General features: G+C 43.6%; 1 protein-coding gene and 1 non-coding gene across 2 annotated transcripts; one reads left to right on the forward strand and one right to left on the reverse strand.

Annotated features, from left to right (window-relative positions):
- Positions 1-2,195: 2,195 nt before the first annotated feature.
- Positions 2,196-2,267, reverse strand: trnap-agg (transfer RNA proline (anticodon AGG)). Its single transcript has one exon. It is a non-coding gene; the product is annotated as a tRNA-Pro (tRNA).
- A 574-nt stretch (positions 2,268-2,841) lies between these two features.
- Positions 2,842-16,837, forward strand: LOC116370906 (protein NOXP20-like). The gene is made up of 13 exons (XM_031819899.1): positions 2,842-2,956; positions 4,553-4,880; positions 5,093-5,177; positions 7,784-7,983; positions 8,243-8,377; positions 8,918-9,070; positions 9,177-9,384; positions 12,534-12,619; positions 13,505-13,852; positions 14,167-14,306; positions 14,939-15,011; positions 15,161-15,214; positions 15,698-16,837. Exons 5-13 carry the CDS (start codon positions 8,300-8,302, stop codon positions 15,809-15,811), a joined length of 1,254 nt encoding a protein of 417 aa, XP_031675759.1. The 5' UTR covers positions 2,842-2,956; positions 4,553-4,880; positions 5,093-5,177; positions 7,784-7,983; positions 8,243-8,299; the 3' UTR covers positions 15,812-16,837.
- The last annotated feature ends 901 nt before the right edge of the window (positions 16,838-17,738 follow it).

A 17,738-nucleotide genomic window follows, 5' to 3' on the forward strand; every position in this document is an offset into this window, starting at 1 on the left:
CCACAGTCCTTAACCTTTAACCCTGAGGAGAGGGGAAACAGTCACAGATCTGGGGTCAGTTTTACCATCCCACAGTCCTTAACCTTTAACCCTGAGGAGAGGGGAAAACAGTCACAGATCTGGGGTCAGTTTTACCATCCCACAGTCCTTAAACTTTAACCCTGAGGAGAGGGGAAACAGTCACAGATCTTGGGTCAGTTTTACCATCCCACAGTCCTAACCTTTAACCCTGAGGAGAGGGGAAACAGTCACAGATCTGGGTCAGTTTTACCATCCCACAGTCCTTAACCTTTAACCCTGAGGAGAGGGGAAACAGTCACAGATCTGGGGTCAGTTTTACCATCCCACAGTCCTTAACCTTTAACCTGAGGAGAGGGGAAACAGTCACAGATCTGGGGTCAGTTTTACCATCCCACAGTCCTTAACCTTTAACCCTGAGGAGAGGGGAAACAGTCACAGATCTGGGGTCAGTTTACCATCCCACAGTCCTTAACCTTTAACCCTGAGGAGGGGCAAACAGTCACAGATCTGGGGTCAGTTTTACCATCCCACAGTCCTTAACCTTTAACCCTGAGGAGAGGGGAAACAGTCACAGATCTGGGGTCAGTTTTACCATCCCACAGTCCTTAACCTTTAACCCTGAGGAGAGGGGAAACAGTCACAGATCTGGGGTCAGTTTTACCATCCCACAGTCCTTAACCTTTAACCCTGAGGAGAGGGAAACAGTCACAGATCTGGGGTCAGTTTTACCATCCCACAGTCCTTAACCTTTAACCCTGAGGAGAGGGGAAACAGTCACAGATCTGGGGTCAGTTTTACCATCCCACAGTCCTTAACCTTTAACCCTGAGGAGAGGGGAAACAGTCACAGATCTGGGGTCAGTTTTACCATCCCACAGTCCTTAACCTTTAACCCTGAGGAGAGGGGAAACAGTCACAGATCTGGGGTCAGTTTTACCATCCCACAGTCCTTAACCTTTAACCCTGAGGAGAGGGGAAACAGTCACAGATCTGGGGTCAGTTTTACCATCCCACAGTCCTTAACCTTTAACCCTGAGGAGAGGGGAAACAGTCACAGATCTGGGGTCAGTTTTACCATCCACAGTCCTTAACCTTTAACCCTGAGGAGAGGGGAAACAGTCACAGATCTGGGGTCAGTTTTACCATCCCACAGTCCTTAACCTTTAACCCTGAGGAGAGGGGAAACAGTCACAGATCTGGGGTCAGTTTTACCATCCCACAGTCCTTAACCTTTAACCCTGAGGAGAGGGGAAACATCAGACTGACCCAATATCACTGTTTTGGAATGAATGTAATCTGGCTTTTTCATTTAATAGCAGGATTATATACACACACGTTCTGGTTTGCGTTTGGTTTTTTAACTATGCAGATGTAATATGATGATGAATTGTTGTAATATATTTTTTATAAATGATTATTAGACTGAAATGGGCAATTATAGGTATTTTATAAAGCATGATGATAAATAAAAAATATATATATAAGGTTGTGAATCTGTATTCAACTCTATCTTGTATTTTATGTGGGGTTGTCAATTCAAATGGGAGTGTGCGGCCTTCTGACCATTCTATATCAAACTGTGAACTCATTATTCTGTACAGCAAATGTTGCGTCATGTGTTTTACAAAACAAATATCTGAATATCGCAATAAACCTATATATTGATACACGTTTCATATCGGTGTGTGTTTCCCCCCCTTTTTTTTCTGCATTTTAGACATTAAGAGATAAGACGCGTTTAAAAAATATATATATTATGTAGATAATGTAAGCAGTGGAACGTGATACGTTTTCAAATCACATCAAACTTTATTAGTCACATGCGCCGAATACAACCATTAATTTTGTTTTGTCGTTGTTGATTAAATTTACACTTAACTCAAGAAGAGTTATTTACCAAATAAACTAAAGTAAAATAATGATAAAAAGAAACACAATAAAATAACAATAATGCGGCCATGTACCCCTCGTTATTTTATATATTTTTTACTTTAGTTTATTTGGTAAATAGTTTATATCTTTTCGAACTGCATTGTGTTAAGAGACGTAAGGGAGTGTGCTGGTGTTATGTAGTGACATTAGATGTTATATCATTTTGACAACATACATTTTTCACGACATCTCTTGACACTGTGACAATAACTAACACAAAAAAATAGGCATTTTCGAAAAAGAGGGCTCGTCCGGGATTTGAACCCGGGACCTCTCGCACCCTAAGCGAGAATCATACCCCTAGACCAACGAGCCGCGCATGACGTGTTGGAGAAATCAAGCTTTTTTATATGATCTCTTTTAAGTGCGTTCAAAATATCTGGGCACTTAGTTATCGGCGTGGTCTTTATTATTTTGGGAATGTTATGTTTATTGTTCATTTTTATTGCTTATATCACTTCTGTTTATTATCTACTTCACTTGCTTTGACAATGTTTAACATGTGTTTCCCATGACAATAACGCCCTTAAATTGAAATGATTTTGAATTGAGAGACGCCCTAGCCTCATACCGTGAATATGCTCCGCTCTAATATAAAAGTGTTTATTCTCAAAGTTACCGGGATGTAAACGTGTCCTACTTATACCACCGTAACAACTTAAAGCAAACTTACATTATATAAAATAAACCTCACGTAGCAAATAAACCATTCATTTTGTTTTGTCGTTGTTGATTAAATTCGACACTCTTATTGACGTCCACACAAAAAAAAAAAAACGACTTGCTTGATGGGTGAAACAACGAGAAAAAACGCCACCTGCTGGAGGGAGACACGTTTTCCGCCGAGTTGGACCTCTCGCTCCCGAACTCTTCCCTCTCTGACGCGCTCCCGGGGGTGACGTCACCTCCCATAGCACCGACGGACAACACGCGGATCCCTGTCTACGTGGCGGGGCGGAAGGAGCGCGTCTAGCGGAGAGAGTTGTCAGCAGCGAGACTAACCGGTGAGATGCACAGTCATTTACCATACATACATACATACATACATACCAAACCAAACCGCGTGGTTATTGAATTAGGGTTTTCCATTTCCCTCTTAGTGACAGTAACCTACTACTGACATAGTTGCAGAATCTGTGTTTGTAAAAGTGAAACCTAGTGAATCATTTGTGTTATTTATGTGTTATATGTCACAACATATCGCAGTATACATGATATACGTGTGTCTTAACTTTTATTTCAAATGATATTTATTGATTCATATTTTGAGACTGAAAGAATTGTTGTCAATCTTCTGGCTGTGTCAAAGCCAAAGGAAAACAGTGCTGTGGTCGACGCGTTGATATGACGTGACCGCTAGATGGCGGTAATACACCATTGTAATACAACTAACTGTCGCGTGAACCGCGTAGCCATGTTCATTTGGAAAACGTTTCGGGAACATTGCAGATGGCAATTCTAATGAATAGAGCCGACGTGATTCTACAATGGCAAGAGAGTCATGTTTGTTCTACATAGTATATTTCTATCTTGAACGTAACAAAACGTTGCATCCTGTTGAACGCACCGGGGAAGACAGTACAGCTTGTGTTTCTGCTTCTCTCATCTTCACTGGCTCATTTAGTTGATTGTTAAACATCAATGTTCAGCAATACTGGGGGTGTGGTCATTTAGACCAAACAGTTAGGTTTTTGTAAGGAAAATTAGTTTCTATTGGACAACTTCAGGTAGGTCCCACCCGTTTGGTTCCTAGTGAAAACACCACAGGTTTTACTGGGCTAAATCAGTCACTATTAAAAAATAAACCTCCCCCCCCCTCTCTCTCATCTCTCTCTTTCTCTCTCTCTCTCCCCCCCCCTTCTCCCTCCCCCTTCTCTCTTTCTCTCTCTCTCTCCTCCCCCTTCTCTCTTTCTCACCTCCCCCTTCTCTTCATCTCTCTCACCTGCCCCCATTATCTCGTCTCCTTCTCTCTCCTTCCCCCTTCTCTCTCTCTCTCTCTCTGCTCCCCCTTCTCTCTCCCTCTCTCTCTCTCTCTCTCCTCCCCTTCTCTCTCTCTCTCTCTCTCCTCCCCCTTCTCTCCTCTCTCTCTCTCCTCCCCCTCTCTCTCTCTCTCTCTCTCCTCCCCCTTCTCTCTCCGTCTCTCTCTCTCTCTCTCCCCCCCTTCTCTCCTCCTTCTCTCTTTCTCTCCCTCCCCCCTTCTCTCTCCTTCTCTCCTCTCTCTCCTCCCCTTCTCTTCTCTCTCTCCTCCGCCCTTCTCCTCCTCGTCTCTCTCTCTCATCTCTCTTGTCCTCCCCCCCTTATCTCCCTCTCTCTCTCTCTCTCTCTCTTCTTCTCTCCTCCCCCCTTTCTCTCTCTCGTCTCTCTCTCTCTCTCTCTCCTCTCTCGTCTCTCTCTCTCTCTCTCTCTCCTCTCTCTCTCCTCTCTCTCCTCCCCCCTTCTCTCTCTCTCTCCCCCTTCTCTCTCTCTCCTCCCCTCCTTCTCTCTCTCTCCTCCCCTTCTCTCTCTCTCTCTTCTCTCTCCGCCCCCCTTCTCTCTCTCTCTCTCTCTCTCTCTCTGCTCTTCTCTCTTTCTCTCTCCTCCCCCCCCTTCTCTCTCTCCAGATGAACATGTCTGACTCCAACCCTCCCATATTCCCCCCCGCTCCTCTCTCTGAACCCCCCCCACACCGACGCCAACCCCCAGGAGAAGACACACACACAGCTCTCCCGCCTCCCACCACCCGTCCCCCAGCCCCTCGTTGGCCACGGAGGGTTCCGAGGACTCTGAGCCAGCCAACAGGTGCGCAGGAGAGGACGTGACCAGGGACGACAGAGATGAGGCTCCTATTGACCAATCAGGGGGCGGCGGCGTGGAGGGATCAGGTGACTGAATGTGGCCAATTGGTGAGCCTGGAGGCGGGAGACCGCTGCTGCCGAGGGGGAGGAAGAGGTATGATTGGCTGATTGGCTGTCGTCATAGTGATGTCATGTTGTCGTTGTGTGTGATCAAATCAAATCAAATGTTATTTATATAGCCCTTTGTACATCAGCTGATGTCACAAAGTGCTGTACAGAAACCCAGCCTAAAACCCCCAAACAGCAAGCAATGCAGGTGTTATTGTGTGTGTGTGTGTGTGTGTGTGTGTGTGTGTGTGTGTATAGGACTCTCTTCAGGTCAAGGGGAAAGGTTGGGGTGGATGGGGCTCCTGGGGGAAGTCTCTACTGACCAGTGCCACGTCTACTGTGGGTAAGTCTCCGCACACACGCACACGCACACACACACACCACACGCACACACACGCCCCCCCACCAATGATGTCTGAACCAACCTTTTATTAGTTAATAGTGGTTGATGTCTAAACCAACCTTTTATTAGTTAATAGGGGTTGATGTCTGATGAACCAACCTTTATTAGTTAATAGTGGTTGATGTCTAAACCAACCTTTTATTAGTTAATAGGGGTTGATGTCTGAACCAACCTTTTATTAGTTAATAGTGGTTGATGTCTAAACCAACCTTTTATTAGTTAATAGGGGTTGATGTCTAATGAACCAACCTTTTATTAGTTAAGTGGTTGATGTCTAAACCAACCTTTTATTAGTTAATAGGGGTTGATGTCTGAACCAACCTTTTATTAGTTAATAGGGGTTGATGTCTGATGAACCAACCTTTTATTAGTTAATAGTGGTTGATGTCTAAACCAACCTTTTATTTGTTAATAGGGGTTGATGTCTGAACCAACCTTTATTAGTTAATAGTGGTTGATGTCTAAACCAACCTTTTATTAGTTAATAGGGGTTGATATCTAATGAACCAACCTTTTATTAGTTAATAGGGGTTGATGTCTGATGAACCAACCTTTTATTAGTTAATAGGGTTGATGTCTGAACCAACCTTTTATTAGTTAATAGGGGTTGATGTCTGATGAACCAACCTTTTATTAGTTAATAGGGGTTGATGTCTGATGAACCAACCTTTTATTAGTTAATAGGGGTTGATGTCTGAACCAACCTTTTATTAGTTAATAGGGGTTGATGTCTGAACCAACCTTTTATATTAATAGGGGTTGATATCTAATGAACCAACCTTTTATTAGTTTAATAGGGGTTGATGTCTAATGAACCAACCTTTATTAGTTAATAGGGGTTGATGTCTGAACCAACCTTTTATTAGTTAATAGGGGTTGATGTCTGATGAACCAACCTTTTATTAGTTAATAGGGGTTGATGTCTGAACCAACCTTTTATTAGTTAATAGGGGTTTGATGTCTGAACCCAACCTTTATTAGTTAATAGGGGTTGATATCTAATGAACCAACCTTTTATTAGTTAATAGGGTTGATGTCTAATGAACCAACCTTTTATTAGTTAATAGGGGTTGATGTCTGATGAACCAACCTTTTATTAGTTAATAGGGGTTGATGTCTGAACCAACCTTTTATTAGTTAATAGGGGTTGATGTCTGAACCAACCTTTTATTAGTTAATAGGGGTTGATGTCTGAACCAACCTTTTATTAGTTAATAGGGGTTGATGTCTAATGAACCAACCTTTTATTAGTTAATAGGGTTGATGTCTAATGAACCAACCTTTTATTAGTTAATAGGGGTTTGATGTCTGAACCAACCTTTTATTAGTTAATAGTGGTTGATGTCTAATGAACCAACCTTTTATTAGTTAATAGGGGTTGATGTGTAATGAACCAACCTTTTTATTAAGTTAATAGTGGTTGATGTCTAATGAACCAACCTTTTATTAGTTAATAGGGGTTGATGTGTAATGAACCAACCTTTTATTAGTTTTAATAGGGGTTGATGTCTGAACCAACCTTTTATTAGTTAATAGTGGTTGATGTCTAATGAACCAACCTTTTATTAGTTAATAGGGGTTGATGTCTAATGAAGCAACCTTTTATTAGTTAATAGGGGTTGATGTTTGAACCAACCTTTTATTAGTTAATAGGGGTTGATGTCTGAACCAACCTTTTATTAGTTAATAGGGGTTGATGTCTGATGAAACCAACCTTTTATTAGTTAATACGGGTTGATGTCTGAACCAACCTTTTATTAGTTAATAGGGGTTGATGTCTGAACCAACCTTTTATTAGTTAATAGGGGTTGATGTCTGAACCAACCTTTTATTAGTTAATAGTGGTTGATGTCTAATGAACCAACCTTTTATTAGTTAATAGGGGTTGATGTGTAATGAACCAACCTTTTATTAGTTAATAGGGGTTGATATCTGAACCAACCTTTTATTAGTTAATAGGGGTTGATGTCTAATGAAGCAACCTTTTATTAGTTAATAGGGGTTGATGTCTGAACCAACCTTTTATTAGTTAATAGGGGTTGATGTCTGAACCAACCTTTTATTAGTTAATAGGGGTTGATGTCTGATGAACCAACCTTTTATTAGTTAATAGGGGTGATGTCTGAACCAACCTTTTATTAGTTAATAGGGGTTGATGTCTGATGAACCAACCTTTTATTAGTTAATAGGGGTTGATGTCTGATGAACCAACCTTTTATTAGTTAATAGGGGTTGATGTCTGATGAACCAACCTTTTATTAGTTAATACGGGTTGATGTCTGAACCAACCTTTTATTAGTTAATAGGGGTTGTGTTCCAAATGTGTTTAGTGATGTCACTCTTTACAACCATTGTTCCCCTGTGAACACAGCAATACTTATCTGTCTCTGTCTCTCTCTCTGCCTCTTTCTGTCCCTCTCTCTGTCTGTCTCTCTCTCCCCCATTTCTCTCTCGGCCTCTCTCTCTCTCTATCTCTCCCCCATCTTTCTCTGCTTCTCTCTCTCTGTCTGTCTCTCTCTCTCTCTCTCTCTCCCATCTCTCTCTAGGTAACAGTCTAACTTCAGTAAAGGAGAAGGCCGGAGCTCTGCGTCTTCACAGGAACTCAGTAGGAGAGGAGGCGCGAGAGGAGGGAGAGGAGGAGAGGAAGGAGGGAGGAGAGGAGGAAGAGGAGGATAGCTGTCCTCAGTCAGCCCTTGTCTCCACTCCACCACCAAGCAGAGGAGTACTGTCTACCATCACACACGCTGTGAGTACACACACACACACACACACACACACACACACACACACACACACACACACACACACACACACACACACACACACACACACACGCTGTGAGTACACACACACACACACACATGCTGTGAGTACACACACACACACACACACACACACACACACACACACACACACACACACACACACACACACACACACACACACACGTGATCAGTGTAATTGATAACAGATAACATTGTCGTGACCCCGTCCCTCCCCACCAGGGTAAATCAGTGATCAGTGGAGGTCTCGATGCCTTAGAGTTCATCGGTAAGAGAACCATGACGGTCCTGGCAGAGACTGACCCTGGTTTCAGGAAGACCAAGATACTAATGCAGAGGACTGTCTCACTCAGCCAGGTAGGTACACACACACAGATACACATACACACACACAGATACACACACACACACACACACACACACACACACACACACACACACAGATAAACATGCTCTGTGGGCAATGGTGAAAATAATGTTTCAGTTTTGATAGTGATGAAAATGACCACATTATCTCTCTGTTGATTGGCTGTGTTGTTCTGTGTCTGTGTTCTGGTTGGTTTAGGCGTTGTATCTCTCTGTTGATTGGCTGTGTTCTGTATCTGTGTTCTGGTTGGTTTAGGCGTTGTATCTCTATGTTATGATTGGCTGTGTTCTGTATCTGTGTTCTGGTTGGTTGAGTCATTGTATCTCTGTGTTATGATTGGCTGTGTTGTTCTGTATCTGTGTTCTGGTTGGTTGAGTCATTGTATCTCTGTGTTATGATTGGCTGTGTTGTTCTGTATCTGTGTTCTGGTTGGTTGAGGCGTTGTATCTCTGTGTTGTGATTGGTTGAGGCGTTGTATCTCTGTGTTGTGATTGGCTGAGGTGTTGTATATCTGTGTTGGGATTGGTCAGATGCTGAAGGATGCCAAGGAGAAGGAGAGGGCTCGTCTCAGCTGCCAGCCAATCAGTGAGCCCACAGCTCACTACGGAATCCTGTTTGATGACTACCAGGGCCTATCACACCTAGAGGCTCTGGAGATTCTGGCCAATGAGAGTGAGGCTAAGGTAAAACACACACACACACACACACGAGTACAAACACAGATATACACACGGATACAAGTAACCCAACTCCTCTGTCTCCTCTTCACACTCCTCCCCCTCCTCTCAGGTTCAGTCGTTCCTCTCCTCCCTGGAAGAGGAGGATCAGGAGGAGATAAAGAAAGAACTGATCGCCATAAAGGACATCTTTGTCAGCCACACGGGAGAGGAGAAGGAGGAGGAGGGAGAGGAGAAGAAGGAGGAGGGAGAGGAGAAGGAGGAGGGAGAGGAGACAGTGGATAGGGGTGATCTAAGTCCCCAGTGTTCTACTCCTCTGTGTGAGTTACAAGACCGAATAGTGTTCCTTAACCACTGATAAACACAGCTGGTCCTTAACCACTGATAAACACAGCTGGGTCCTTAACCACTGATAAACACAGCTGGGTCCTTAACCACTGATAAACACAGCTGGGTCCTTAAATACTGATAAACACAGCTGGGTCCTTAAATACTGATAAACACAGCTGGGTCCTTAAATACTGATAAACACAGCTGGGTCCTTAAATACTGATAAACACAGCTGGGTCCTTAAATACTGATAAACACAGCTGGGTCCTTAAATACTGATAAACACAGCTGGGTCCTTAAATACTGATAAACACAGCTGGGTCCTTAAATACTGATAAACACAGCTGGGTCCTTAACCACTGATAAACACAGCTGGGTCCTTAACCACTGATAAACACAGCTGGGTCCTTAAATACTGATAAACACAGCTGGGTCCTTAAATACTGATAAACACAGCTGGGTCCTTAAATACTGATAAACACAGCTGGGTCCTTAACCACTGATAAACACAGCTGGGTCCTTAAATACTGATGAACACAGCTGGGTCCTTAAATACTGATAAACACAGCTGGGTCCTTAAATACTGATAAACGCAGCTGGGTCCTTAAATACTGATAAACACAGCTGGGTCCTTAAATACTGATAAACACAGCTGGGTCCTTAACCACTGATAAACACAGCTGGGTCCTTAAATACTGATAAACACAGCTGGGTCCTTAACCACTGATAAACACAGCTGGGTACTTAACCACTGATAAACACAGCTGGGTCCTTAACCACTGATAAACACAGCTGGGTCCTTAAATACTGATAAACACAGCTGGGTCCTTAACCACTGATAAACACAGCTGGGTCCTTAACCACTGATAAACACAGCTGGGTCCTTAACCACTGATAAACACAGCTGGGTCCTTAACCACTGATAAACACAGCTGGGTCCTTAACCACTGATAAACACAGCTGGGTCCTTAACCACTGATAAACACAGCTGGGTCCTTAAATACTGATAAACACAGCTGGGTCCTTAACCACTGATAAACACAGCTGGGTCCTTAACCACTGATAAACACAGCTGGGTCCTTAAATACTGATAAACACAGCTGGGTTATTAAATACTGATAAACACAGCTGGGTCCTTAAATACTGATAAACACAGCTGGGTCCTTAAATACTGATAAACACAGCTGGGTCCTTAAATACTGATAAACACAGCTGGGTCCTTAACCACTGATAAACACAGCTGGGTCCTTAACCACTGATAAACACAGCTGGGTCCTTAACCACTGATAAACACAGCTGGGTCCTTAAATACTGATAAACACAGCTGGGTCCTTAAATACTGATAAGTTGACATGTTGTGTCCCAGCAGCTCAGTTTAAACCGTTTCTAACCAGCCAAGACGTAGTGGTACTGAACCAGCAGACCTAGACCCTGTCTCACTGAACCAGCAGACCTAGACCCTGTCACACTGAACCAGCCAAGACGTAGTGGTACTGAACCAGCAGACCTAGACCCTGTCTCACTGAACCAGCAGACCTAGACCCTGTCTCACTGAACCAGCAGACCTAGACCCTGTCTCACTGAATCAGCCAAGACGTAGTGGTACTGAACCAGCAGACCTAGACCCTGTCTCACTGAACCAGCAGACCTAGACCCTGACTCACTGAACCAGCCAAGAAGTAGTGGTACTGAACCAGCAGACCTAGACCCTGTCTCACTGAACCAGCCAAGACGTAGTGGTACTGAACCAGCAGACCTAGACCCTGACTCACTGAACCAGCCAAGACATAGTGGTACTGAACCAGCAGACCTAGACCCTGTCTCACTGAACCAGCCAAGATGTAGTGGTACTGAACCAGCAGACCTAGACCCTGTCTCACTGAACCAGCAGACCTAGACCCTGTCTCACTGAAACCAGCAGACCTAGACCCTGTCTCACTGAACCAGCAGACCTAAACCCTGTCTCACTGAACCAGCCAAGATGTTCGAAAATCGTTTACAACCAATAATTTTTCCACGATATCGACAAAGTTGTGGAATTAGACGGCTAAACCCCTGCAGTCTCTACGGGCATTTAGTTGGTTGAAATCTGCCAAAAATGTTGGCACTTTAGCCTTTAATTCATATTAAAATAAACAGGATGTATTGAATTGTCCATGTGGTCTATATTAAAAGGGCACTTCATTTATTAACAGTCTTTAAAATGTAATATTAGTGCACAATTTATACTTAAAATATCATAGGGCACTCTCTGTGTAACAACCCAGTTATTACTCGACGATTTTTAATCTGTCTCTCTCCGGTCTGAAGTTGAATCTGTCTCTCTCTGGTTGATATTTAATCTGTCTCTCTCCGGTCTGAAGTTGAATCTGTCTCTCTGGTTGATGTTTAATCTGTCTTTCTCTGGTTGATGTTTAATCTGTCTCTCTCTGGTTGATATTTAATCTGTCTCTCTCTGGTTGATGTTTAATCTGTCTCTCTGGTTGATGTTTAATCTGTCTCTCTGGTTGATATTTAATCTGTCTCTCTCTGGTTGATGTTTAATCTGTCTCTCTGGTTGATGTTTAATCTGTCTCTCTCCGGTCTGATGTTTAATCTGTCTCTCTCCGGTCTGATGTTTAATCTGTCTCTCTGGTTGATATTTAATCTGTCTCTCTCTGGTTGATGTTTAATCTGTCTCTCTCTGGTTGATGTTTAATCTGTCTCTCTCTGGTTGATGTTTAATCTGTCTCTCTGGTTGATGTTTAATCTGTCTCTCTCCGGTTGATATTTAATCTGTCTCTCTCTGGTTGATATTTAATCTGTCTCTCTGGTTGATATTTAATCTCTCTCTCTGGTTGATGTTTAATCTGTCTCTCTCCGGTCTGATGTTTAATCTGTCTCTCTGGTTGATATTTAATCTGTCTCTCTCTGGTTGATGTTTAATCTGTCTCTCTCTGGTTGATATTTAATCTGTCTCTCTCTGGTTGATGTTTAATCTGTCTCTCTGGTTGATATTTAATCTGTCTCTCTCTGGTTGATATTTAATCTGTCTCTCTGGTTGATATTTAATCTGTCTCTCTGGTTGATATTTAATCTGTCTCTCTCTGGTTGATATTTAATCTGTCTCTCTCCGGTCTGATATTTAATCTCTTTCCAGCAACTGATGGGGAGGAGTTTGTGAGCGTTCTGACTGAGTTGCTGTTTGAGCTTCACGTCGCTGCCACCCCAGACAAACTCAACAAGGTAACAGACAGTCCCTGTCACCACAGACAAACTCAACAAGGAAACAGACAGTCCCTGTCACCACAGACAAACTCAACAAGGTAACAGACAGTCCCTGTCACCACAGACAAACTCAACAAGGTAACAGACAGTCCCTGTCACCACAGACAAACTCAACAAGGTAACAGACCGTCCCTGTCACCACAGACAAACTGAACAAGGTAACAGACAGTCCCTGTCACCACAGACAAACTGAACAAGGAAACAGACAGTCCTTGTCACCACAGACAAACTCAACAAGGTAACAGACAGTCCCTGTCACCACAGACAAACTCAACAAGGTAACATACAGTCACCACAGACAAACTCAACAAGGTAACAGACAGTCACTGTCACCACAGACAAACTCAACAAGGTAACAGACAGTCACCACAGACAAACTCAACAAGGTAACAGACAGTCCCTGTCACCACAGACAAACTCAACAAGGTAACAGACCGTCCCTGTCACCACAGACAAACTCAACAAGGTTACAGACAGTCCCTGTCACCACAGACAAACTCAACAAGGTAACAGACAGTCACTGTCACCACAGACAAACTCAACAAGGTAACAGAGAGTCACCACAGACAAACTCAACAAGATAACAGACAGTCCCTATCACCACAGACAAACTCAACAAGGTTACAGACAGTCCCTGTCACCACAGACACACTCAACAAGGTAACAGACAGTCACTGTCACCACAGACACACTCAACAAGGTAACAGACAGTCACCACAGACAAACTCAACAAGGTAACAGACAGTCACAGTCACCACAGACAAACTCAACAAGGTAACAGACACACAGTTTTAATTGAATCTACTGAATAAGTTTAGTGATGTCATGTCAATTCATCCCCAGGCCAGGATGAGAGCGCATGATTGGGTGAGAGAGGTGGAGAAACCTGTCGTCGTCACAGAAACCATCGGGGGGGCGACGGAGGAGGAGCAAAGAGGAGAACCTGAAATAAGAGAGGGAGAGGAAGAGAAGAAAGAGGGGGAGGAGCTAAAGGAGAAGAAAGAGGGGGAGGAGCTGGAGGAGAAGAAAGAGGAGGAGGAGCTAAAGGAGAAGAAAGAGGGGGAGGAGCTGGAGGAGAAGAAAGAGGGGGAGGAGCTGGAGGAGAAGAAAGAGGGGGAGGAGCTAAAGGAGAAGAAAGAGGGGGAGGAGGTAAAGGAGAATGAGGAAGAGAGACGATCCAGGTCTGTAGAGGTGAGATCTGTTGTTTGACAGAGAACTGTCTGTCTGTCCCTCTGTCCGTCCCTCTGTCTGTCTGTCTGTCTGTCTGTCTGTCTGTCTGTCTGTCTGTCTGTCTGTCTGTCCCTCTGTCTGTCCGTCCCTCTGTCTGTCCGTCTGTCCGTCCCTCTGTCTGTCCGTCCGTCCGTCCCTCTGTCTGTCTGGCTGTCTGTCCCTCTGTCTGTCTGTCTCATGTTCTCTCTCTCTCCCTCACTTTTCGTTTTAAGCACGTAGTGTGTGTTAATGTCTATATAATGTGTGTGTGCTTGTGTGTGTGTGTGTGTGTCTAGGCAGTGTACCTCTGTTCAGTGGGCTCCCTGGCAGAGGTGACAGCCCGCAGTATCGAACAGCTCCACAAGGTGGCAGAGTTGATCCTCCACGGACAGGACCTGGAGAAACCTGCCAGAGACCAGGCTCACATACTCACCAGGTCTGTTGGGGGGGGAAACCTGTTAGAAACCAGGCTGTAGGGGGGGGAGAAACCTGCTAGAGACCAGGATGTAGGGGGGGGGACAGGACCAGGAGAAACCTGTTAGAGACCAGGATGTAGGGGGGGGGAGAAACCTGCTATAGAGACCAGGATGTAGGGGGGGGAGAAACCTGCTAGAGACCAGGATGTAGGGGGGGGACAGGACCAGGAGAAACCTGTTAGAGACCAGGATGTAGGGGGGGGACAGGACCAGGAGAAACCTGCTAGAGACCAGGATGTAGGGGGGGGACAGGACCAGGAGAAACCTGCTAGAGACCAGGATGTAGGGGGGGGGACAGGACCAGGAGAAACCTGTTAGAGACCAGGATGTAGGGGGGGGACAGGACCAGGAGAAACCTGCTAGAGACCAGGATGTAGGGGGGGGACAGGACCAGGAGAAACCTGCTAGAGACCAGGATGTAGGGGGGGGACAGGACCAGGAGAAACCTGTTAGAGACCAGGATGTAGGGGGGGGAGAGACAGGAGAAACCTGCTAGAGACCAGGATGTACTGGGGGGTCTGTGTGTGTGGTGAATATGACCTTCCACTCATATGTATATTCTGAGCATCGTTAATGTCTGTGACTGTTGCAGGTTGACGTGTGCCATGTGTCGGGAGGTGGGTTGTCTTGCCAGGAAGTTCTCTGGTACTCTGCTCACCGTTGGGGTAAGATGTACTCTGTGTGTGTGTGTGTGTGTGCGTGTGTGTGTACTGGGACTTTATCTCCAACACAATAAATGAATGACATTAAGGTCAGGTGATCAGCTGATCATCACCCCCATTGGTTCTCTGACTCCCTTCCTGCCCTTCTCCAGGTTCAGAGAAAAGCAGAAGAGTTGAACCCTTTGGTAGACAGTGTGCTGCTTGAGGTAAGACATACAACTGTTGTTCTGTAGGGTTCTAACAGTGTTCCGTAGGGTTCTAACAGTGTTCTGTTGTTCTGTAGGTTTCTAACAGTGTTCTGCTGTTCCGATGGGTTCTAACAGTGTTCCGTAGGGTTCTAACAGTGTTCCGTAGGGTTCTAACAGTGTTCCGTAGGGTTCTAACAGTGTTCCGAAGGGTTCTAACAGTGTTCTGTAGGGTTCTAACAGTGCTCTGTTGTTCTGTAGGTTTCTAACAGTGTTCTGCTGTTCCGAAGGGTTCTAACAGTGTTCCCGTAGGGTTCTAACAGTGTTCCGTAGGGTTCTAACAGTGTTCCAAAGGGTTCTAACAGTGTTCTGTAGGGTTCTAACAGTGTTCTGAAGGGTTCTAACAGTGTTCTGTTGTTCTGTAGGGTTCTAACAGTGTTCTGTTGTTCCGAAGGGTTCTAACAGTGTTCTGTAGGGTTCTAACAGTGTTCCGTTGTTCCTTAGGGTTCTAACAGCACCACATACATCCAGAACGCCTTCCAGCTCCTCCTCCCGGTTCTCCAGATGTCACACATCCAGACCCAGAGCTCTAGGACCCGCACGGAACCACAGCCCTAACCCTGTCGTAGCCACAGTAAATACACCTCATACTGCTGAAGTGCTGTTAGCATACTAGCCAGTCCTAATGATGTAACTATGTACAGGAAGATAATGTGATATATATATAAATAACAGCGATACGGAAGTCAACTACTAGGTTGCCATAGTAACAGACTGACTAGGATATCTTTAAACTATTAGGTAATGCAGTAACTTAGTATAGTTTCATGTAAGGGGAACAACTTCTCAGATTGAAGAGCTTGTACTCATGTCTATTAAGCATCTCCAAATTGATTATTTTATTATATATACACATATATATTAATCATATTTATATATATATTTATATATTACTGCTCAGAGGTAAATCTAAACATGATTCATGTCAACTGGCTAATTTAACCCGGTGTATCAGATTATGTCTTATCGTTTTAAAAAGCGAAACCCAAAAAATAGTTTGTTTTTAGTGTCACGTAAAACCAGATCAGTGCAGTGTGTTGTTTAACAGTGGCGTCCCTGAAGCATATTAGGGTTCAGTGCTTTTCTCAAAAAGACACATCGACATATTTTTCCAGTTGTTTGTTGCTTTGTCAGCTCAGGTGTTCGAACCAGAGACCTTTGGGTTCCTGGGCCCAATGCGCTAACCGCTAGGGTACCTGCTGGTTACTGGCCCAGCGCGCTAACCGCTAGGCTACATGCTGGTTCCTGGGCCCAACGCGCTAACCGCTAGGCTACATGCCGCAGGTATTGATGTTCCCTGCTTAATGAAGGGGTGTTTCTTTACATCGCAGAACAACTGACCTTGTTTAAATGGCAGAACAACAAACCTTGACATTAACGGACAAAGACAAAAAAGGACCAGCACTATAATGCTCTATATTTCTATTTCTGTGTGTTTATTGTTTTTAGGTCCACTGGTTTATTAAGTCGTTGTTGGATCATTTATTAATCTGCTGCTATGGTAACGGAGATGGAATCTGACAACGGAACCTGTAATCACAAAATAACAACAACGAAAAATAAAAACACCTTTTTTAAACCTTTTAACTGTTTCAGAGCCATGTCTTTATATAAACACACACACACACACACCACACACACACACACACACACACACACAATGTTTTTCCATAAAGAAATCCTAAAATAGCCGTTGTCCTTGTGGGGGGGGGGGGTGTCCTTCAGGGGTCTTTTGAGGATCTCCAGGACCCAGGAGGAGGACAATAAACCCCCCCATCAAGACAGCATTCAGGGACCCTATTCAGGGACACCATTCGGGGACACCATTCATTTAAAAAACAAAAACTGATGTTAAAAGGAAGTAATGTCTTGGTGTTCCTGTCTTCTGCTCTGTTCATCTAGAGCTCTTCAGGAGAAAGGGATGAGTGGAGAGGGTGGCTACGGTGGTGGAGCGCTAGAGGGAGAGAGAGAGACAGAGAGACAGAGAGGGAGAGAGAGACAGAGGGAGAGACAGAGAGAGAGAGACAGAGAGACAGAGAGGGGGAGAGAGAGAGACAGAGAGAGAGACAGAGAAAGAAAGAAAAGAGAGATGGAGAGAGTGAGTGGCAGAGAGATGTTAGTTGGTATAAATATATATATTATTATAGGTATTCATATATTTATATATATATTATATATTATAGGTATTAATATATATATTATAGGTATTAATATATATATATAATAGGTATTAATATATATATATAATAGGTATTAATATATATATATAATAGGTATTAATATATATAATAGGTATTAATATATATTATAGGTATTAATATATATTATAGGTATTAATATGTATTATTATAGGTATTAATATGTATATATTATAGGTATTAATATATATTATAGGTATTAATATATATATATATATATATATATTGTAGGTATTAATATATATATTATTATAGTTATTAATATATATATATATTATAGGTATTAA

This window comes from Oncorhynchus kisutch, unplaced genomic scaffold (assembly GCF_002021735.2).
Source record: "Oncorhynchus kisutch isolate 150728-3 unplaced genomic scaffold, Okis_V2 scaffold2827, whole genome shotgun sequence".
Lineage (NCBI taxonomy): Eukaryota > Metazoa > Chordata > Actinopteri > Salmoniformes > Salmonidae > Oncorhynchus > Oncorhynchus kisutch.